Source organism: Triturus cristatus, chromosome 7 (assembly GCF_964204655.1).
Source record: "Triturus cristatus chromosome 7, aTriCri1.1, whole genome shotgun sequence".
In the NCBI taxonomy this organism is placed as follows: domain Eukaryota; kingdom Metazoa; phylum Chordata; class Amphibia; order Caudata; family Salamandridae; genus Triturus; species Triturus cristatus.
The window spans coordinates 1,616,289,297-1,616,313,602 of record NC_140590.1 but is presented as its reverse complement, the minus strand read 5'-3'; the positions used below and the strand labels follow the sequence as shown (position 1 = coordinate 1,616,313,602).

Here is a 24,306-nt window from a genome sequence, read left to right as displayed (position 1 = left end):
GATTCCCTCACTACCCCCATTTAACAGTGCCCCTCAAGTCTCCATAACCACTCTCTTTCAGATGCATTTAATTCGTTTTATAGCGCCACCGCCACTCATACCAGTGTGTCAGAGTACTTTACATCACACAGAGACAATCCATCATACGTGTGTACATTAGTGTATAGGAAATGTTACATAAGACAGAGGACTACAAGGTGTAGGAGTCAGATGGCTTCCGTACTGCTAGACACTATAGTTTGGGATTGCTTGGTCTGGAGAAGCACAAACTCAGATTTAAAAACATAGCACCTTGGTTGGGGGTCTTCTTTAATAATCAGAACTGAGTTCTATCCAAATGAACCATTTTTGCACCATTAGGATAATGAAAGACTGGGGAAAAAATCATAGCACTCTAATCTATATCTTGCAGTTTACATGCAGCTCTTTGATGACAGTTAACAGCTCACTGTTCCATATTAGGTTTTAAACTTATAAAATGCAAGTAACAATAGGCTCTCTCTGACAAAAGCAGTAACCCACTGACCTCTTTACATTATATGAACTTTGTGATCTGCATGATAGACACTCTTTGCAGCAGGCATATTAACCCTCTGCGCTACCTTACCATGAGTTAAAACTTCCACGAGACAACCCTCAGATCTCTCTCTAGGAAGAACATTAATCACTGGAGTTATTTTGACATTTTTATTGTTGGCCGAAAATTACTGGAAGCTGGGAACGCAGCAGCAGGTGCTTTTAAAACCATAATATACTTGCAAACAAGTGCCCCAACCTGAAGTCAGCGCCCTGTGCGGTTGCACCAGTCGCACCACCCTAGAGCCGGCCCTGTTCTCGAGGTTATTGTCTTGTCCGTCAGGGAGAGGATGAGTTCGATGTCAAAGGAAAGGAGATGATGGTGCTGTTTTGTGATCGGATGATGTTGGCGAGTGGTGTCATGTATTTGTTGAAAAGGATGGGCCTGAGGGATGATCCATGTGGGACTTCGCATATCAGTTTCTTGGTCTCTGAGGTGAAGGGTGGCAACCTGACCCTTTGGGTTCTTCCTGTGAGGAAGAAACAGATCCATTTGAGAGTGGATCCTTTTATGCCAATCTCATGGAGTCTTCTGAAGAGGGTGTAGTGTTGGAGGTCGCGAAGAGGTCAAGGAGGACGAGGGCTGCAATTTCTCCTCATTCCAGGATGATTTGAATGTCATCGGTGGTCATGATGAGTGCTGTTTCGGTGCTGTGGTTGTTTATGAATCCTGAGTGAGTATTGCCTAGAAGATGGTGAAGTTCGAGGTGGGTTGTGGCTATCATTTGCTAGTCAATTGGAGGTCCCGCCTGCCCACATACCATCTTTTGTTGCTTTGCAGGGCCTTTACATATGGTAGTCTGGCAGTGCCATTTGCCAATTGACTCCACTGGCCATGCTTCTTAGAAAGTGGAAAATCTCCTTGGTAATAAGGCAGATGCTCAACCCTTCCATGGTTATTTCCTCTAATGACTGTGATGTTTGCTAATAAGAACCACACTTGTGGGGATGGCCATTTTGAAACAACTATCACTTATTGATTGCCAGAAGGAGGCGCTAAAACCACACAGTTGCTGTCCAATTTGAGTTAAGCATCAGACTAATTGCACTGAATCGTGTCATAAATAGGACGTGATGTAAGGCATGAGTATGAGCGGCCATGATGTATCACGCCTGTGTTTGTAATGAAGCGTGGCACCACTGCTAGACGGGGAGAGGGAAATACATGTAAGACACTCAGCTTTGTTTACACAGCTGGAACTGCATGAAACTCTTCAGTCCTTGTGATGATGTGGGCACATTAGGCCAACCCAAGATGTATGGCACTTGGCAGGCTGGCTTTACACCAGTGTGTGTTTGTCGTTCCTCCAGCGCTGCAATAACTGGCAATTTTCCCCTTGCTTGTGTGACATCTTCATTTTTCTACCTGTGTGTGATGTTAAAACATCATACATTTGACGTTGGGTGACAATTTATCACCACTGGTGTTTGAAAGTATAAAGATGAGCATTACATTCACGTGTGGCAGTAATTGGACAGTGGGGGGCTCTGACTGGACAGCATGGTATGGGTCTTTGGCAAATGATGGCTGACCCTGGGTGTGTGCTGGTTAAATCCCTGACATGGGTGCAGCCCTGTTAGTATATATTTAATAAGTACATTAGACTTGTACATCCTCTAACAACGTATTTTTTTATTTTGTTATTCCTGAACATGTTGTTTAATTTTGCACTCATTGTACTTTTCTGTTTTGGTGATGTCACTTCCTGTGATTTCATGAAAGGCAAAGGTCATAATACATCACTCCCTTTCATGCTGCCGGAAGTGAGGTTATGTGATGGCATGTCCTGTTGTGTATTCAGAGGTCAAAGGGTATGTGATGTCACTTCCGCTACCCCTAACATTTTGGTGAATTGACGTCCATGGGAAACACCTGGGGAAATAATGTGGGAGTCAGTGTAGAAGCACTGCTTCTTTCATGTTATTCCCCAAAAACTTGTATTCTGCGTTATTTCCTCATCCCTGGAATTATCAAGACTTTCACAGTCACTCATTTTTGAAAGCAAGGAAATAATGGGGATGATTAGGGTATGCAGTCCAACATTTCCAAACAGAAAAGATGGAGATAGTGAAAACAAAAGCATTGGCAGAGCCATTAGTCTTTGCCATTGGGGCCTATTGGCTTTGCCACAGGTTTTTAGTGATGCTGTACACCATGGGCACTGCAAACATTTTCCCAGGGATCAAAACGTTTGGTCTGTCGTGTGGTCGAGGGCTTCCTTGATGCAAGCAGGGTGGGGGTCAGGGTGCAGGTGGATGTAAGGTGGGTGTAGTTGGAGTGAAGGATGTACATGATGTGGACTGTGAGTTATGACATCATTTTGAGGGTTTCATTTCATACTTCCCTCTACATTAAATGAAATGAAAAGGACATTTTTAAAGCGCATGGCTACCCGGAGGCCTCCCAGCGCTAGGCGTGACTAGTGAACGGGTGGGCGAGACAGAATGAATTAATTTAAGGGAATAGAAAGGTTTTGAGTTGTTTCCTGCAGACGCCATGACTAGACTCTTTTTGGAGATGGAGCGGGAGGGCGTTCCAACGTCTGCCTGCATTCAAAGAGAAGAGTCTGCCGCCACTTCTGGCTCGTTTGATTCTGGGGGTCTCGATAAGGTGGAGGTCATCCGAGCGAAGATTTCTCCTTGCTTTGTATGGGTGAACTATGGCTGAGATCAAGGGAGGGCCTATCCCCTGTAGGGATTTATGGACAATGCAAAGCGATTTAAAGCTAATTCGCTCTTTCGCGTGCAGCCAGTGTAGGAGACGAAGGGCGGGTTTTGCGGAAAAAGATTTGGATGTTCCCGTCAACAGTCTGTCTGCATAGTTCTGGATGATCTATAGTTTATTGATTACTGAGGTAGGGGCTCCCAGATAGAGCGCACTGCCATTATCCAGTCTAGAGAGCACAATAGACTGGACCATGATTTTCTTGGCTTGGGGAGGGAGCAGAGGAAGCACTTTCCTTGCCATTCTGATCAGGCCAAAACAAATTGCTACTGTCTTGCTGGCTTGTGCGTGGAATGTCAGGTTATGCTCTACCACAACCTAGGGTAAGCCTTTTCTGCCTGCTATCACTACCTTTATGGGGTCAAGCGTGCAAAGGAAGTAACTTGGTTATTGAATTTGAATTAAATTGAATCTTGGGCCTCACAATCTCCGTATTCCTTTGGTCTCTCATCTGTGAACATTAGGAAGCTAGGAATGCTTCGAAACAGGCACCGCTAAGGTATCAAGTGCTATAAAAAGTCTTTGACAAAGACCCCCTGCTTTCTTAAAAGTTGCACAATGAGTGTTGCTGATTAAAGGAGGATATTGCGTTTTTGTGTTTGCAATGTCCGTGCACATACGTTCATTATTGCTCTTAATTATATTATTGAGTAGTTTTTGATCCTTGTTAAAAGGCCTCTGAATGTATCCCTGCACTGTTTTCAGCTGATCCTATTAAAAGAGATGTTGAAATGTGAATTACAAATAATACAGCATCTGTGTTTCATTGATGAAGACTAGTCTTTCTCATCACTTGTGTGTTAACAAGTGTTGCTGATGTATTCAGCGGGAGAGTGGTAAACCTGTAGTATGTAGCTGCTGGGGGAAACATCCTTTATTCCGCATATGTTACAATGCAGGTAATTGCGCCACATTTCTTTACTCTGCAAAAACTTTTACAACGCAGGGCTTTACAACGCAAACCATTACAACGCATTCCCCATTACAACGCCCGGGTGGAGTTAGGGTAGTAAATTGCGTTGTAATGGACAATGTGTTGTAATGGATTGCATTGTAAAGGCCTGCGTTGTTAAAGTTTTTGCGTAGTAAAAAAAGCGGTCTAATGGAACACGTTGTAAATGTGTGTGGAATAAAGTGTCCTATTCAGCTAGTGGTATATTTTGGAGCACATTTTTGCAAATATGTTACTAAAACTTGGCGTGGTAGCAAACTGCCGTTACAGACAACAAATTTTCCATTGAAATGACAATTACGTTTGTACAGACATACAGTTTTTTTGATAAAACTGTACAGCGCACAAATGGTAATGTGTGGAAATTGGCATCAACTATTGTACATATTTTTCTTTTTTTTAAGAACACATTTTACTGGATTTTTGTGGTACATAGCGGCCGTGGCCAATCACAGAGAGGCAAGTAGAGATCTGTTACAAGATTCCAAAATAGCAAGCATCAACATGAGCCTGTAAAGTACAGACAAACAAAACAACAACCTTATTGATTAGTTTTGATCGAATTAAAATCTGTGTTTCCACCGCACTTCAGAATTACAAACCAATGTGCTTCATTTGTGTTTTCCTCTAATTCTGATATATTCTGAAATATGTGTACAGTTCATTTACAGGCTTTTCAAGTTTGTTTTGCGCTGAAAAAACATAAAATGCACATCTCTTTCACACTCCCAGTACCCAGCAAGAGTGTGGCATAACACCTCTCACTTTGAAGTCAGAGAAACAAAAATAAACACCAAGCTCCTGTTAGCAAGAATAAACAGCAATTTGTTGGAAGACAAAGCCTGACACATGACCTCTTCATTGACTGCAGAGCAAATGTGACAAAATAAATGCAAACTTTACAGACCTCTTTATTGCTCATTGAATTTCTGAACTCCAGAATGTTTATTTTGGGAGTGGGTTCAGTGTACCCCCGCCCCCTTGCCTACCTCCAGGCGCTATGGTTTGGGCATGAAAATGAGGAAGAGGATTGTTTGTTATGCTGTTGGTAAAGAGCATTGACCAAAACAAATAAGCATTGGCATAGCCAATAGGTCTCGCCTTTGGGACCTTATACGTGTTTAGCCATGCAACAGTTGATGTTGTTGCACCAAGGATATTGTGCTGCATAACTAAATACTTATAAGGTCCCAAAGGCGAGACCTATTGGCTATGCCAATGCTTGTTTCTACTGCCTTGCTTATACCTTTTCATAATCAATCAGGTCGTTGACATCTGACATAACATTTACAATAAACCAATCAGGCCTATAATCTTTAAAAGTGCCTTGTCACCATAACCAACTCCTGCCAACTATATAGAACCTAAGCTTTCCATGAGGCAACCTTCAGACATACAGTTATAAAATTATGAATATATACAAAATTAGAGCTGGCAAAACAATAAAACAACCCTCTAACAAGTGCCTAAAATGGATTCGAACAGTGCCAATCTTCCACCCTCAGGGTTTGTCAAAGGAGGTACACAGCACCAGCAATCTTTGACAGACGTGGTCATCTGGGACCTTACATGAAATAAAATACCTGTTCATTGTCTTTAGCACAGAATCATATGAATCCACCTTTCAAGGCATATTGGCTTTAACAAATGATTTTCACAATAAATAAGTCAGGCTTACTTTCTGTGTCATAACTTTTCAAAGTAAATACATCAGACCTTTGGCATCTGGCAAAGCTGTTTTCAGTGCACCTACAAATAAATACAAAATAACTGGTGGTAGCGAAGCATCACGCAACCTCTCTCAAAAGGGCCTACCAAAGATCATCACACAACAAATCATCAACCCCAAACGTTTCTCAGATGGTGTGACAAACATACTGTAATCTGTCAGAATCCATGTGGCGAAAGGCCTGTTTAAAGCCTTTAACATGTTCTAATACCAATCTACCCATAAAAGTGTATTGCTTTAATATGCGCTTTTCACAATAGTTATGTTAGCCTTTGTTGTACATTTTCATATTTAAACAGATGAGAATGAAAAAATCCAACTACTTTTTTTAGTGAACCAACTCAGCTCTATAGCCTTTATTGTGGGCTTGTCACCTAAACCAACTCAGGCCTTCTGCATTGGGCATAAACTTTTCCAGAAGGCAACAATGAGGAATACAGTCATAACATTAAAAATATATGGAACATTGGAGTCAGCAAAACAAAATCCAACCTTCCTAAAAGGCCTGCCAAGGAATATTACTGTGCAAACTTTTTATCCCCAGGTATTGTCAGCGTGGGTAAACAACACCAAAATACTTACTTGCCATGGTAATTTGTGAGATTCCATGTAACAAAGGAGCTGTCTACAGCCATTAAGAAAGTGTGATAAGCAGCCATCTATATAGCGCTGTTGGTTCAACAAACGGTTTTCACAGTAAACAAGTGTTGCCTACTGCATTTTCATTACCGATCAGCCCTTCTACATTGATTCACTGTGAAAATTATGGCCAATGAGGCCTACAGCCTCTCTGGCCTACTGTATTGAGCACAAGTTTGTACACAATGCAACCTCCAAGCACACTGTCTTAAAATATAAATACATATAAAAATTACTGTCTGCAAAAATACAGTGCATTTCAACAAGTACAATTCAAGCAGCCTTTGTCAGTGGAAGCACACAATGTCTGTACAATTACATGCTATACTCCTGCGCACTGGAATTATGCATTATCCATATTTTGCTGCATAATCTGCAGATTTTAACACACAAAAAAAGTCTAGCTCAAACGGTTCAAAAGTTACTAAATGCGCAGTGATGCGTGTTGCTGCTCAGTTGAAGGCTCTTTGCAAAAATTGACTGGTCACCTTTCTATTGCTTATTGCTATAATTGAATATTAAATCAGTACAAATGAGGTGCAACTAATGCTTATTGATTACTCAGGGTAAACACGACAAAATATTATTACAAAATGTGAAGCATTGAGCTGCATAATTTCTTTCTTGCTTTACTCAAACCTGCCGCATTATTTGACCGTCCCCTACCGCATAGTTCCTGTGGCCTTGGCTTTAGTCAAGGATACCAACATGTGGCTACAGCCAAAGCCCCAAGCTCAGTCGGTGACGCCAGACCTAAGAGCAATTACAGGCCGCCAGGTGGCAGCATTTAATATGAAAGTAAACTGTGTGCGCTGTCCTTACGGAACGTAAACAGTTCAGGGGCGTAACACAGGCAGTGCGGGGGGGGGGGCCCCGAGCTGCAGGGGGGCCCCCTCAGCACTGTACTCACACCGGAGAGCTCCAGATTAAATCCGGAGCAGGGGGGCCCCTTCAACTTTCGTTACGCTACTGAAACAGTTCGCTTTCTTTTACCAACTTGCAATACAAACCGTGTATTCATTTATCTGTGTTGCCAAACCTCTTTGTTGAACTCTTAAAGGAATCACGGGCTGCCTTTACGTCACTCAAATGATAGCTGCCTGATGAATCAATGTTACAGATCTGTAAAAATCCATAGCGCCCAAGTGAGCTTCGCCGAGGTTTTTATGTGGTGTTTGTTTTCACTGAATACGTTCTGCTTGCACTGGTTACGTTAATGTCAACCAGAGTACTGACCAGGGATGAACACAGCCAATTAAACAAACGTGGTGTTCACAGTTTCACTTTTGCACGACGCACCCACTCTAGTGCTTCCCGACATTAGCAAGTTTAAAAGATTGACACTGCTTCAGACCGGTTATAGACTCCCCATTACAATGCATTTGAACGAAGTAATGAATTTAACGGTACGGGCATTTCAAAAATACATTGCTGAAGGACAAATTCTGTGTCTCAAACTTGTGATTGCTGTGCAGTTTTTTCACAGACCTCATTCTCGGTCTTTCCCTCCTGCGACAATGCAGGCACAGTCTGAGGGTATATGGTTTGTCTTTAGTACCAGTCCTATCACACGCGACGCTATGCATGAGGGTCCGCACTCCTTGCAGTGGTAGGGTTGTAAAGTGTAACCGCGCAGTAGTGCCAGGAAGAACAAAAAACCCACACACAAAACAATGTCATGAAAAGGGTGGCAATGCTGGGGAACCTGCTGGGCCAGTTATGATCTCCTGGGAAGAGCAAGGTGGCATCTCTCCGCAGATTCGGGTATGTTCCCTAATACACACCAGATTGTTTATTCACTTTTAATGCGCAAGAATAAAGAACAAGCAGCCGTGAAAGCGATCGCGCGAAGGCCAGGCTAATTAAAAGCACGCCGCCATGCGCGCGCGTGTGAAAGCTATTGGCACAAGCAAAACAAGATACGCGTGCATGTTTTGCTTTGTGACAATGGCGAGTATACGCGAAGCGGCATTTTCGTTGCTATGACCACAAAATGGCGTCGGACTGTCCACAGTCCCTACGGACACGTGCATGCTGTTTGCTTTGGACAAATGACGAGAGCAGCCATCTTTGTCCATGCAGACGCGTGCATGTAAGCCTTTGGGAGAATTGATTGCAAAAGGCACTCGCATGGCGAGGGCAACGCATGCGCTGCTATCGCCAGGCGAGACCTAAAACGGTCATAGACAGAACACTGTTCCTCACAGGTATGTGAGATTGAACTGGTAGCGGCGGAGATAACTAAAATCAGTCTAGCAGAAAGATTGGAGGCAGGAAACCTTTTTAAAAAAAATACAGCATGTTTACTGCTGTGAACTAGCATACAATGGAGACAACTAAAAACACATGTGGAGTGCCTCACAAAAAAGATCACGGATAGCGAGGGCCCGTGGAATAATACAAAGAGCAAGTCAGAGTAGTGGTAAACAGGCTATGCTCCACAAGAGGCACAAAGACTTTCTGGACAACCTAAAACAAATAAAACCAGCAAACAGAAAGCAAGCCAATGTGAGTTCAAAACACAAAGCCAATGGTAAACAATGGGCAGAAATACATTATTAAAGTTGTCAACATGTCCCCAATATGTCTTTGCAACCAGACAGCTGCTGTATCTGGCAGGCTTCGACCTAAAAATGTTGTGGAATTTATATTCCCTATTGACTATCATTTACAAGATTCAATTTTAGTTGGTAACAGCTAAAATTAGACCACTGGTTTTAAAAATCGGGAGTCTCCCGTCTGAATCGGGTCTGTTTGCATGTATGCTCTGGGGCACTCGTGATGTATTTTCATGTCCGTCTGCTGCTCTCTAAAGGAATGACTGAATTTAAGAATTTGAGATGGTCTCTCTTCCAACAAGCACTGTCTCTATTCCACCATCTTTGTTAGATCCACTGACTGATTTACAGTCTGCACATTGGCAAAACAGAGGTGCCCTGAAATAGCGAAATCTCTGCAAAATCCCAACTGCCTTGTCTTGCTGACAGTCATTCAATAGAAACCGTGCTAAACAGGAGTGAGAAGTAACAAAAAGCTGCTTGTCTTTAAAGAAAAATGTCAGATGTTGCAGTAGCATCTAAAACATTGCAGATAAACCTAAGAGCTTTTTTTTTATTCTTTCAGAAATGCTAGCTCTGTCTTGCCATGAGCTCAGCTGAGGGAAGTCTGTTTAGTTCACTTGGACAATATATCAGGTTATACTACACACTCGTCCCATGCTGGGGAGTTTGGACAAACTGTGTTACAATTCTTGGTCCAATCTGTTCCACACATCCTTCACTTTCACACATTTGCCAATCCAAATAACTGACTAATATCCACCACTCAAATTACTTTCATATTTCACTATACTAATACACCATAAATCCTTTATGGGTTCCGTAGTAGCGTGCTACTCGCCAAAAAAGTGCTTCAACACCCCATCAGGGGTAACAAGCGCTATATACATGCAAACCTTTTTCACGCTTCTATCCCTCCGCTAACCTTCTCAATCCACTAACTAGTATCCATCACTCAAATTACTTTCATATGTCATATTTCAGTATACTAATTCAACACTAATCCTTTATGAGTTCCGGAGTAGCGTGCTTCTTTCCGAAAAAGAAAGCGCTACGACGCCTCATCAGGGGTATTAAGCACTATATAAATGCAATTACAATGCAATACAATACATTTCCCTCCAATCCACCATCTTCCCCCTACTCTCTCCCGTGATTGGGTGGTGGGCTTAGCTCGGGGGACTGGACCTCCGCACAGAGTTATATTGAGAACTGATGAGTTTTGAATCTCTTTCTGAAAAGAAAATGGGAGGGAATTAATAGGAGCCCTGGAGTGAGCTTGTTCCATAGTTTGGAGGCCAGGACCGGGAAGTTTTTTTCACAAGAGAGAGATTTTCTTAATTGAGTGATCAACAAAAGATTGTTTTGAGATGAACGAAGATTCTGCATGGGTTTATACAGCTTGAATCTATTTTTCAGGCTTACGGAATGCAGTAGTAAGCAACAATGGGACACTCACCAAACAGGGCACTCCAGGTCCATATATGGTAATAATACATACAAGAAAGTAGAGTAGGTGGTATTCTCGACAGTTTGACTTTTCGTAGAATTGGGCATACGGCCACCTGTTTTTTCAAGTTCACTCATCCTATGTGTTTTTGATGATGCCTGTAAGTATTTCTAGGGTTGTTTGTGTTGCCCAGATGGTGCTTGACCTCTGTGTTTCCCACAGGACAGGAGCCCACCTTGGATTCTGATTAGAGGATGCTTTGGGTGGGAGTGCTTGCTCTGCTCTTTGTCCTGGGCACTGAGGCGACTGAGGCTGGCTTGAAAGGACGGATCACCCAGCAGGGACTTGAGTATGGTATGTACCACCGGTCCTTACTATGAACGTATTACTCGTGTCCTGGTTACGCATACCCACTTTTATTTTTGAAATATTATAGTAATTGTTTGTATTGAGATTTAGCTCGCTAGAAATCCCAAGAAACCAGAACTGGCCAATGTTAGGACACCATCAGGTAAATCTGAAGCAATGACACACACAGACACACACACAAACACACCCCACCACTCTTCTGCCCCCCAAAGGGGTAAGTGCTGGATCCTATACCTTGAAGCAGCAGCCGGTTAGAGTGAGCAGAGTGATTTACCTTTGGGCTACAGACTGTCATCTACTTACATTTTTGCTGGTGCGAAGTTCTGCTGGATCCAATGTGAAGGTTGCATGAGTTTTCTTGCAAGAACAACATTCCTGTGGGAAACAGCCATCACATTGCATGCGTTACAACGTGTGTGATTACAACGCAGTTGTTACAACGACTGCGTTGCTACATCGCAGTACCATTACAACGCAAGTCGTTACAACGACTTGCTGTAGGGGGCTCTCTAAACTAAGAAATAGTATAATTTACTATTCCAACACCTTCCCTACTGTTGCACACACTGGAGTTGCAATAGTAAATTATACTATTCCTAAGTCCACTGCGCCCTCTACAGCAAGTTGTTGTAACCACTTGTGTTGTAATGGTACTGCGATGTAACAACGCGGTCGTTGTAAGGATCGAGTTGTAATCGCATGCTGTGTAAACGCATGCGATGTAAATACCTATATTCCATTCCCATCGTCAGGAAGCCTCTTCAATGTGAATTTACCTTACTGTAAAACTTTATCCCCTTGCATCCTGTTTTTGTTAAATACCTTAATTAAAAAAAACAACATACACTTCAAAAAAAGCCAGGGCAGAAGCAATAAAGAGAAAGAGTTTAGTAGACCCGAATGACTTTGGTGAATACAACTAGGATGCTACTCCCAACGCTCATTCCCAGCCCTGTACTGCTCAAAGCCACTACAGTGAGTGAGCAGATCCGACCCGCTCCAGAATAGCAGACCCTTAAGAGGCTCCTCCCACCACAAGAAAAAATAAGGAGCTAAACTCTGCATTTTTAATACATGGTCTTGGGCAGTGCCCAGAAGCGTTGTACCTCTGCAGCATCAGAATTGACTCACTTTTTTGAGGTCCACCAGGGTGTTTACTGCCTTTTCTGTGCCTCACTACTGCCCTGATCTTACCTGCTTAAGATATTGGTTCTTCTGCCATAACATTTGAGCTCATGTAATCTTTTAGGGCGTCAGGTGGGCATGCAGGTCCTCAAGGCACAACTACAGAAAATATCAATTCCGGACCAGTCTGGTACATACTCGGTTCCAGTGATCGGAGATGTGCATTACACCGTGTCTGAGTAAGTATTCTGCGCAGAGGTACTAATTCATTCAGTAAGATAGTCCAGTGTGGCCAGAAAGTGCTTTATAGATCAATTTTTAACTCTCGGTCACATGGGGGAATCCTTTTATAATCTAATCAACTTTTCACCTGCTTGAGAGCAATCCTTTGCATAACATTCAGTTTGATCTATAGTAATACCAATTAGGTGCAAATCTACATTACCATAGGAATCCAATAAAGCTGCACATGAGATACCTGCAGGTAGCAAGGGATTGCATGCATTGGCAAATGAATAGGTCTGGCTTGCATTTTGAACCTTGACTACCAACCTAAAAACCTGCTGCAGTGAAAACAAATAATGCATCTATGAGTTAAAGAATTTAAAGAGTGATGATTTAGTAGACTTCTTTTGATGTAAAATACTCCCTCATGCATTGCAATGCAAGCACTCCATAGGAGGAAGAATGACACAACAAATAGCCATAGCATGAGGTGAGAGAGTTATACTCCAGTGGGCAGAATCAAAGTCCACTCTATGTATATTTTGAACAATTGGTAACTGTAGGTCTGGTAGACAGCTGAGATGTCAAGCCAGACCTACACACATGCAGTAGATTAATGCCAATGACTCCAGGCACTATACTTCACACTGTGACGTAGTTCACAGAAAGGTGGTCCTTCTTTCCAACACCATGGGTACATTCTGGAGTGATGCAGGTATGAGGAAGGCGTTGTAGAGTGAGATTGAGTGGACGGATGGTGATGGAGAAGGATGGATGATGTTGGAGAGTAAGATCTGTGGCCCAGGATTCTGCTCAGGATTCTGGATACTGGGCCGGCAGGTGTCGAACACAAAACTCCAGTTTAGTTGACTCTCCAGTGGTAACTGTAATTGAGGGGTTAATGCGTAGCCCCTGGAAGGATGGTCTGGAGGCCAGAGTAAGATGAAAGCTATCACAAAGCTCACACAAAACTATTGGAATCATTAAAGTTAAAGTCCGGTCAAAGCCATTGGCTTTAAAAGGAATATGTTTTTAATACTTGCCCACATTGATAGAACAGGTACAAGTAGACTCTCCAAAGAAAATTCCAAGTTTTTAACATAATCAGTTTAAAGGTTATATCCCCTTACAGGATCAGTTGGTGCATGCCACAGGACTCATTGTAAAGTAGGATTGTGTACGCAAGGCTGTAGCCCTTAACAGTGTTAGCTCGACTTCGGGGAGGGATAGCAAATGCTCAATTAGGGAAGTCTACAGGGCATTTCATAGAAGTAACACGAGAGGCTCCAAAAGCATCCTCACTAGGGTACCGGGAAGAGGCTGTACCTGCAAAATCTCCAGTAGACCATCACGAAGCAGGCAGATGCCAAGCTAAGTAATCACGGAAGGTCACTCCCTGAAGGACAAAGCAGGTGACCCCTGCTCTTCTGCCAGGAAACACTAAGGTTAGGTACTTGGTTAGGCTTATGGGGTCACAATACTCAAAAGTGGAAATGTTTGGGGAGGAACAGTTGTGTGGCAGAGATGGGTGGTGTTCAAGAGGGATTGATGATGATGGATCGGGGTTGGGTGGTGTTGAGCAGGGAAGGGGTGGGCTTTGATAGGGATGGGTGGTGTTTGGGAAGGATGGGTTGGGGTGTGGATGAAGATGATGGGTGTTGAGGAGGAACTGGTGGTGGTGTGAAGAGATAGCTATTGCTAGAGAAGGATGGGTAATGATGGATGCTGCTAAGAATCTATTCCAGGGTAGCCACAGCTAGATATCTGCTGAGATCCCATTCTCCTCCACTTTTCATCCCAGGATCCGGATTCAGGATTTCCAGCTTCCAGAGTCTGCTGTTGGCTTTGTACCTGGAACCGGGATAAAGTTATCGATCAGTGACGCCAAGATCATGATCACTGCAAACTGGCACGTGCAGGTGCTGTTCATGTGAGTACAAATGCGAATCCAGTGCGATTCTGGAGTGTATGTACAATGTAAAGCGGAAACCGTAGGGCTCTAGACTGTGTGTACAGCCCAAGGTGGAAACAGTGTGGCTGTGGAGTGTGTGTACAACCCAATGTGGAACAGTGCGTCGCTGGAGTGTGTCTACATCCCAACGTAAAACCAGTACTGCTCTGGGATGTGTTTTCAATTGGAGGTGCCAATGTGGCTCTGAAGTGTGTGTACAACACAAAATTGAACCAGTTAGGCTCTGGAGTGTGTCTACAACCCACGTGGAACCAGTGCAGCCTTGGAGTATGTGTAGGTGTAACACGTGCAGCATCAGAGTATGAGTGCACTTTTGTGACACACACTCAGCTCAAAATGTTAGTAAATCAGGGCCTTACAATTGACCACAACATCTGAATCAGCTTACATATTTGCCCTAAAACACGTCTGCAGTGAACTATTTTGTCTATTTAGGTGTTTTATATTATACTTACATGTGGCCTTACTATCCAGATTAGGGTGATGTACTCACTCCAGGTCATTACAGGCGCTGTCTCTAGTTATAAACTCTTCACCCACAAATCACTGATTTCAGGTATGTTAGTCTAATTCGTTCAATGGAAGCAAAACAAGACTACAACACCCTCAAGACATTAGACTAGCACTCAACAATCCAGGTCTGGAAGCAATATCCATATGACCTGGAGGGAGGTGGTCACCCGAATCCAGATGGTCACAGAGAGCATCATGCTCTAAGGGGTATGCAGACGGCGGCAATGCTCTCTTCTTGGTGACCTCTCAATCACCTCTGGTGGTGACTCTTGAAAGGCCATGAACGGCCTGGTTCTATGTGTGGAGTGAATTACATCCTCTGAGTTCACATGGTCTCCCTGGCATGGGCACGGTGCCTGTAAGCAGCCTTTAGAGGGGCTCTGGCCAACCTTCTGGCCTGGACTCATGGTAGCCTTCAGTTCGGCTCTTGCAGGAGCTACTTACACAAGCCAGCCCTTCTCCCGCGTGTTGGAACCACTTATCATTTTCTGTTAAAATATTCTCAGGTTGACCCCTATAGGATGAAGATCATGCATCGGCTTACCACAAGACCTGGTTACACCAACAACTCATTCACTGCAACCCATTTGGAAATTCCATTTTTACCTGTTTTTTTTACAAGTTCTATTTACTGGTGAGTGGACTTTTGGTATTTATTATAGCCAATTCTGTTGATCATATGCAACCCATATCCCAAAAACCAACCTACTGGATGGAGATGGAGTAGAAGCAATTTCAATTGTACACCTGGGAAAGAAGTCAATCGTGAGGATTCGCTGGATCCCGGCTCCATTGACATTCCTGAAGTATGGTTTCCTTCTCTTGAATCCTTGCACATTACTGCAAATACAAATAGGAAGGGTTACAAGGGACAGCAGACCCACATCACTGCATTTGCATTCACAAAGTTTTTTTTATTATCCCCATTATCCCTCATTATTAGAGAAGCGGATACATTACCAAACAAATAAGTTGGCCAACACAGAAGGGACTTTGAGGCAGCCAGCAGTAGGCAGAGGGATTGGGGTCTCCTCCCTCTGATGCCCATAGCTGGCACTTGCACAGTGGAAGTGTCCCTCAAAGACAGCTACTACTCTACCGACTGCTCTCCGCGGTATGCCATCTTTCAGTGTCCCTTTAGGAGCGGTTGCAAATCATTGATACATACCCTTGTGAGTGCAGGAAGCGCAATGCTAATTTAGGCTCCCTCTTCCTTGTCACTCTTCAGGATACGCAGTGTAGACATTGCACGCCCCAATGTTGCTTGCGACTCTGTGGCACTTTTACACACTGCAATGTGGGTTTTGGCACTGCACAGGCTTTGCAAACTCTGTTGTACGTCCAGCCCATCATTTCTTCCATTTTGCTGGCAGTGTCAACAGAGCCATAATAGAAATCTGAATTCCATAGCGATTTCACTAGTCATTTGTATGTAACTGATTGAGGCGAGCTGGAGCCTCACCGGATTTTACTGTGAAATAAGCCAGGCACTTCACGTTAACCTGGTGCTTTGCAGCAAATCGCACTGAACCAGCACCTAGAGAAGAATCGACACTCCACAGTTGAAAGGGATGAAACCAGTAATTCCCTGCAACATTCAGACCCTTGGATAGTCTCAGATCCACTCCTCCAATTTCAGACAACGATCCTCAGACCCATAGTCAGACCCACTGCAGCACATTCAGCCCCCGTCCTCAGCTACAGCGACCTTCAAGGAAGCGGCCCATCAGATCAATGGCCTCTTGGGCCTTCACCTCAACTTAAACCAGTACCCCTATCTTGAGCTCCTTACCCCCACATGCAGACCCAGGCCCAGGTCTTTGGCATTACACACTTGCTCCACCATTAGACTCCCATCTTCAGACCAGGTGATGCTGATGAAGATTTTTTGTGGAGAGTGCAAATACCCAAATGGGTGCCCTGGCGATGAACCAGATTGGAGGAGAAAATGCAGGGAAGGACAGCTTCAAAATCACAGGGGGAAAAGATGAGTTTTATGTGATTTGCGGAAATGGAGATAATTTGGTTGCGTGTGAAGAGAGGAAGAGAGTGCATTGTAGTGTTTTGGTCCAAGGTAAGAGAATATGCGACCCATACTCCTGGAACGGAGGATCTTGGGGGCCATCAAGACAGAAAGTACAAAAGAGCAGTGGGGGTGAGCGCGTTGATAACGTATGATTCTATTTTGCCGGTAATGGGTGCAAAGGCTGTGGCTAGCCTGATGACAAGGCAGAGGGCTTTGAACAAGGATCACTTATAATAGGAAGACAGTTTAAGGTAGTCAGATGCTGTGCCATAATTGCATCTAGGGGAAGACTAAGGAGAAGAAGACGGGCAGCAGCATTTTTGTACCAATTGAATGTCAACCAGTGTGGGAGACCGATGAATGGAGAGTTCCCATAGCGCAGGTCGGAAAGGACTATTGCTGTTCGATGACCACCTTGACCACGATCACCTTCAGACCTTTGACCACACTTTCAGGCCATCATGCCACTTTCTCAGTCATGTCCCAGTTTTAGACCTACACCCCCAATTTCGGACCCTTCTACACAACTTTAGTCCTGCACCTTGGCTTTCAGACCCTCTTCAGCCCACTCCCCTATTTTCCGACCCTTGCCTACAGTCTGAAAACCCAAAACCTAGCCTCTGACCCTTACCCACTCCTTTGGGTGGGTGCATGGGTCACATTCTAACATTCACCCAACCTTCAGCACCTCTTAACACCTTCAAGCCCTCTTCTGTGACCAACTTACATGTTTCTGCTGACAGAGGATTTAGCCCAAGTGAAGGCTTTTCATAGCTTGTAACCGTGTGTGATTAAATTTTATGTACCAGATTTTAAATGTCTGCCTATCTATCTCGCACTCATGCTTTGTGTCCACAGAAAAGACAGTGGTTCCTTTGACCTGACTGTGGAGGGCTTGTCCATCTCGGCTGTCCTTGGTGTGACGCGGGATGATAGTGGTCGCCCAGCGGTGTGGAAGGACACCTGCAGCTCCAGTATTGGGGCGCTTCATGTCACCTTCCATGGTGGATCCAGGTACTGTGCTGATAGGAAATGTTTCCAAAGCCGCCCCATGTGTACTCTTTCTTTCAAACCACCACCACGACTGATGTGTTTGTTTCTGTCTTTGCAGCTGGCTGTACAACCTGTTCACAGGGGCTCTGGAGGGTCCTCTAAGGGATACAATCAATTCAAATGTAAGCCTGGCTGATCCTTATCAAATACTTCCACATCTGTGGAGACCCTTGACTCATGTTAGAGAGATGTCAGGTGAAGGTGTGCTGTGGGTTTCAATTAAAGGGTTATGAGAGATGGAGTATGAAATGGAGAAATGAGCATGTCTCAATAAAAGGGGAGGGGGGGGGGGGTGCAAGGCTTTGCGTCCAGCCTTCGACAGACATGGCAACTGTTACTGTAGGGAAGTAGAGTGTGTCTGCCTTCATGGAAAGATTGAGGGAAGATCTTTCTGCCCAGAAAATATTTAGGGTTTTCATTCTTTCGGGGATTAGTCCACCAACTACCTCGTGTTTATGAAACTAAAGTGCTACTACCTGCATGTGCCCCACCTGCCCCACCACCCTCAGGACATGCAAGCAGCCACTGTGCAGGAGTCTTTTTGACACTCAAAGCTACATGCACTATCAGCCTCATGGTGATCCCCGGGGCGCTCTTCGATCCATTCTACAGTGAGAGGGCCTAGTGTGTCGCATCCTTTACTTCTCCAGGATCAAAATTTGAGGCTGTCTTTGCTGCACCTAAACTCAGAGGTGACCCTCTTTCATAGGGTTTAATCCTTGTCCCTCTGTATTGTCCCTTAGATTATATTAGGTGTGGTTGTTCCATATAATGCTGAAATAATCCCTCTGTAACCAAATTGGGTTTCTCGCAGCGGCGGCTCCTCCGCAATGGCGAAGGAGCAGCGCCCCACTGCCTGACTCAGAGCGAGCAAATGAAAAATAAAACGATGTTCTAGCTTCGTTTTATTTTTCATTTGCTGGCTCGGAGTCAGCTTGTGCAAGGAGGGGCAGGGCATGGGGAGGAGGAGTGTTATGTGCACTCCCTAAGTGTGCAAATGTGTTTGGACGGCTGTCTCAGGCCGACCATAACACACATGCGCACTTAGGTTTCTCCTACCTGACAGCATCGAACAGCTGGGCTGGAGAAACATCCACCGACTCCATGGTCTGAGCGGAGCATCTACCCAGCCCGCTCAGGCCAATCCCCACGCTGCTCTCATAGTATGAGAGCAGCGCGGAATTGCACAGGGAGTCCGTTACGCTGCCCCAGTGCTTGCTGGGACCAGGAAGGACGAGGCGGGAGGCAGGCAGCAGCTCCAGATAAGTGTTTATTTTTTAAATTATAATTAAACCCACCCCCCGCACACGTTCTCCCTCCCACGCTCCCTAACGCCCCCCTCCGGCTCACCACCTCGTCACTGTGGCAGCCGCCACTGGTTTTCTGTTGGCATTCCATTCACCCTTACCCCCAAATTCACTGTTTACTATTCACCCTCTAATCGCCCTATACCGACCATTCATTTGGTAACATATTTATATGTTTTAGCTATAAATAAACTAACTAAACTGCAGGTAGGGTTACCACCTGTCTCCAAGCCATTACAGACGCTGAAGTTTTCACCTACCAACCATTGATTTCAGGTGTGCTAGTCTAATTAGTCCAATGGAAGCAAAACAAGGAGACTGAGACTGAGACTGAGACTGAGACTGACTCTCTGTTGCATGTCAGAATATCCATAACAAAAATATTGTTTGACATAAATATTCTGTCCAAAACATTGTACCCATTGGCTGTAAATTTTGTATTATTAGCTCCAGTGGGGCCATATTTGTTTACTCGATATTTAGGAGCTGATATTTCTGACCGAGGACATCTAGTCCATGATGTTCTGGTGCCATGCCTTGGCTGCTTGCACGGTGTGAGCTCTGTGTGTGAGGGACTCTAGCCCTACTTCTGTCTTTGCAGAACCCTTTCTGTTTGTGTGTCAACCTATCACTGTGGCTCCATTATATGTACCAGTTTGATATATATATATATTTTTTTTACAGAGTTTTATATAGTGCGATCTCGACCCGAATCGGGTATCAGAGCGCTTTACATAGCACCACTTGCATTACATGAGGACACATTCATTTTTGTTAGGCACAGGGAGAGTAAATGATTTGCCCAGGATCACAGGATGTTCAGCGTCATTGCTGAGACTCGAACCCAGTTCCCCAGATTCGAGGTCGACCGCCCTAGCCGTTAGGCCAGCTCCTCTCCCCTATGTATGTGCCATTCCAATATGTGAGAGAAGCATGCGTCATCATTTTGGCATGGCAGGCTAACCGCAACAGTCCCTCAAAGTCACCTTGCATGCAATATTCCTGCTTATTGTCTGAATATTATTGCATTATTTTTCTTTTTTTTCATCCGCTCCATACACCACTGTAAACCAACGAGAAGGCATTTCATAACAATCACAGGCTTGAATGTCAGAAACTGTGATGTGGCATGCGTGTTATATTGTGGGTAAATATTTTTTTCGCTGTGTGACTTACCCCTCTCCTGATCAATGGTGTAGCAAAGTTGCCATGGGGCTTAATGTAAGCAGGGAAAATGTCCTCCTATCCCAACGTTTGATGGTAAAAAAGAGCTGTAATTCGGGTGCAGTAAGACCCCCCCCCAGACCTCTGGACCATGATGCTATTCCACCTTCGGTACTATTAACTGCTGTGTCCCTGCTCCTGACTTATCCTGCCGTGTCCACCAGTTTCCTAGTGGACAGATGTCCTCATTAGTTAATCTTGGGGTAAACCCTCTTGACGTTCTCGTCGTTGCTAGTGGGTTGCGAGGCCATGGGGTGAAAGCATGAAAGTCTTTGTGACAGGGGTGAGTAGTGGGATATGTATAAGGAGCGAGGGAAGAGGCGTGTGGACCATCAGGAGAGCACAGTCTTTGATGGCATAAGTCAGAGATGTGTGACAAGTGGTGAGTGCTAAAGTTGAACTTTGAGATGTGTGAAGGATGGGGAACGAAGATGTCTTTAGAATGGGAGTGTTTGAAGTAAGCGCATGCTCTGTGCCCAGCGACCTTGCAGCGGTGCAGTGACTTGTCCTCTGCGCTCTCCAGCTGTGTCCGCAGGTTGGTAATGCCATCGGAGACCTGGAGGAAGTTCTGAAGACCATACCAGGTAAGAAGAGCTCACAAAAGTATCTCAACTGAAGCATAGTGATGGTGCAGTATGTGCTCAGGAGCTATCTTCCTCGCTATGTCTTACTCCCCCAAATGCTGTGGACGCTGAAATGGCCGCCAGTTGGTAGACTTGTTAGTAAGTCATGAGCTTTTGGAGGAGGCAGCAGGGAGGTGCAGTCCAGACTTACAAACAACAGCCTCAGAAGGAATCCTCCTTCGGTCACCCTGGGCTGGACCTCCAAGAACTTCTACAGATGCTGAAGCATGCATGGAACATCTGATGGGCTGGAGGGACCCTCTGTTAGTTGCCAATTTCATTACATAGGGGATATTGTCTTATTTTCTTTTCAGTATTGCCTCATACCTGCACTACATTCCCCTGAGCTACAGAATGTTCTACTCAAAGCTCAGCTCTTGCCTGGCTTTTTACACTTATTTTCATGTCAGCTGGCCCTCGGAGCCAGCACAACAATCCTCAATAACCAGGGACACTGGAAATTTGCAATCACATGGCTGCAAGTTGTTCTGCATAATTATGGATTTGGCACACATATCTCACCATCTGCTGTATAATTTGCAGATTTCAATAAGAAAACTGTGTTCGAGGCATATGAGCTGCAGATTACACACTTAGGATAAGATCGCCATCTGGTGTTGGGCTCGGATGATTGCAGGTTGTTGTTGTCTTTGGAAGAAGCCTTTTGGTCACGAGATAGGTGACTCCTCCTCTGGACAACAGTGCGCATGGGCATCCACTCCATCCTCAGATTGTTTTTTTCCGCCATTGGGTTCGGATGAACTTTTCCACTCCGGCTGAAAACTTCTGAAAATCCAGCTTTCGAAACCAACAACCTTTACAACTCGACGTTGAAATCCAATCGGACCGGTTCCGGATACGGCTCATGGAAAGGACACCTTTTAAAAAATGCCCCCAATGTGGAGCAAAGTTCCCCCACAGTGACCACCACGAGGTCTGCAACCTGTGCCTCTCGCCGGAACATAACGAATTCAACTGTCCAGCCTGCGCCGCATTCCGCTCCAAGAAAACCATCCGGGACCGAAGAGCTCGACGCCATATCATGGCCAGACCAGCTCCAGAGCCAGAGGACATCTTTGCCCAGGAAGGATGTCCTGGAAGACGATTTCGAAGACCTCCAAATCGTATCCGAAGCGGACGATTCTGATGACCTCATCACTCCGGGGCAACGAGTGAGTACCAGTGCCCCTACCCCAACCCCCCCAAAAAAGACATTGGTCAAGACTCCGCCAGCTGGCCCCAGTCGCGACCGAAAATTGTCTTCAGAAGCCCCGCCCTCGGGCCCGGCTCCGAAGAAATATAAGCCTGCAGGTGGCTCGGGCTCGAGCACACCACATGTTATTGTGCCCACAATACCTTCGGCACCGAAGACTCAACACCTCTTGGCACCGAAGCAGGCTCCGAAACCATCGAGGCCGAAATCTCCACCGGCACCAAAACGTTCTTCGGCACCAAAATCTCCGCCGGCACCGAAAAGTTCTTCGGTACCAAAACCATCGTCGGTACCGAAAAAAGTCCACAAAGACTCTACCGATCACCCAAAACATAGATCGGAACCGAAAAAGTCGGCACCAAAGCCACTTTCGGACAATGAAGAACTTTTTCGCCCGGATCCTACGCAAAAAAGGATTTATATCAATCCAAAAACCGGACATGTCACCGCTGTGCCATACAAGAAAAGGAAGCTGGACACAACACCTCCTCCAGCTCCCATAAAGAAGGACTTTGCCACCTCACCCATTCGTCCTTCCTCTCCTATATAACCTCTCATCCCACCCCCTCTGCTCCCACCTCCTTCTCCTCTACCATCTCCTTCACATACACCACCTCCACAGGATGATGATGATTTAGGGGGAGGGGGGGATCCGGATGACCTTAATGATCCTTTCACACTCCCGGATACGGCACCCTTAGATGACTGGGCTTACCCTTTACCTGATAGTCCTGATCCCACTACATACCCCTCCAAACCCTCCCCTCCTGATGACCACCTAGGGTTTGGACAGCTGATAAACAGGGCGGCGCTTTTCCATGGCGTCACCATGCACTCAGATACACCTGAAGAGGACTTTCTTCTAGACACATTTGAGCAGTCGTAAAAATCAGTTCAGATCTTGCCCATGATTAAGTGAGTCATAAAACACGCCACAGAGGTTTTTAAAGACCCTGTTAGAGCTAGGGTTCTTAACCCCCGAATTGAAAAAAAATATAGACCGGCCCCACAGGATCCCGCGTACATTAAAGCACAGCTCCCTCTAGACTCTTTAGTCGTTTCAAATGCAAGAAAGCGGGCTAACTCCCAAACAACAGGAGACACACCGCCCCCAGACAAAGAGTCCAAGCTATTAGAGGCCTCGGGCAAAAGAGTTGCAGCACAAGCTGCTAACCATTGGCGTATTGCCAACACACAAGCCCTATTAGCCCGATATGATAGGGCTCATTATGATCAGCTAGAAGATCTTTTACAACACCTGCCAGATCAGTACAAATCCCAGGCCAATGACCTCATCCAAGAGGGAAAACTAATATCTAATGCATCAATCAAATGTGCTCTAGACGCAGCGGACACTGCCTCTAGGGCGGTCAACACAAGCATACTACTTAGACGCCATGCATGGCTACGTATTTCAGGCTTTAAGCTGGAAGTACAAACAACAATTCTTGCTCAACCATTCAACCAAGAGCAACTATTTGGACCCGCAGTAGACACTGCACTAGAGAAGATGAAGAAAGATAACGAGACTGCTAAATCATGGAGCATTACAGTCTCCACAACCCAGAGGCTCCTTTCGACGCTCCTTTTACAGGGGAGCCTCCAAAAATGTGGGAACAGACACCTCTTCCACTTTCAAAACCTCCGCACAAACATCCCCTAACAGAGGATATTTTAGAGGAGGATATAGGGGAAACAATACCAAGGGCCGAGGACGGGGCAATACCAACACCCGCACCTCTCCAACCACTAAACAGTGACTTGCCCCCACTCCCCCCAGACCATACCACTCCAATCGGGGGAAGACTCCAACAGTTCCTACCTGTCTGGAATTCCATCACAACAGACAAGTGGGTAAGACAAATTATCCAGTTTGGTTACTGCCTCGAACTCACAAACACCCCCCTACACATACCACCCAAACACCGTCCAATGTCACCACACCATCTTACACTCCTCAAACAGGAAATTCGGTCCTTGCTTCAAAAACACGCAATAGAACCAGTTCCACTCCAACATCAGGGTAC

The 24,306-nt window shown here is 45.1% G+C and overlaps 1 protein-coding gene across 4 annotated transcripts in view; it reads left to right on the top strand.

Annotated features, from left to right (window-relative positions):
- Positions 1-24,306, top strand: part of LOC146812521 (bactericidal permeability-increasing protein-like) — a 114,377-nt gene that overhangs the window by 42,751 nt on the left and 47,320 nt on the right. For 2 of the 4 annotated variants that reach the window (XM_085619533.1, XM_085619534.1), the window contains exons 2-7: positions 10,852-10,983; positions 12,248-12,362; positions 14,150-14,278; positions 17,718-17,873; positions 17,971-18,034; positions 20,967-21,027. In XM_085619533.1, coding sequence (XP_085475659.1) covers positions 10,884-10,983; positions 12,248-12,362; positions 14,150-14,278; positions 17,718-17,873; positions 17,971-18,034; positions 20,967-21,027 — 625 coding nt within the window. In that variant the 5' untranslated portion in view covers positions 10,852-10,883. The remainder of the gene's footprint in view (positions 1-10,851; positions 10,984-12,247; positions 12,363-14,149; positions 14,279-17,717; positions 17,874-17,970; positions 18,035-20,966; positions 21,028-24,306) is intronic. The other 2 variants (XM_085619535.1, XM_085619536.1) reach the window with 1 other exon arrangement.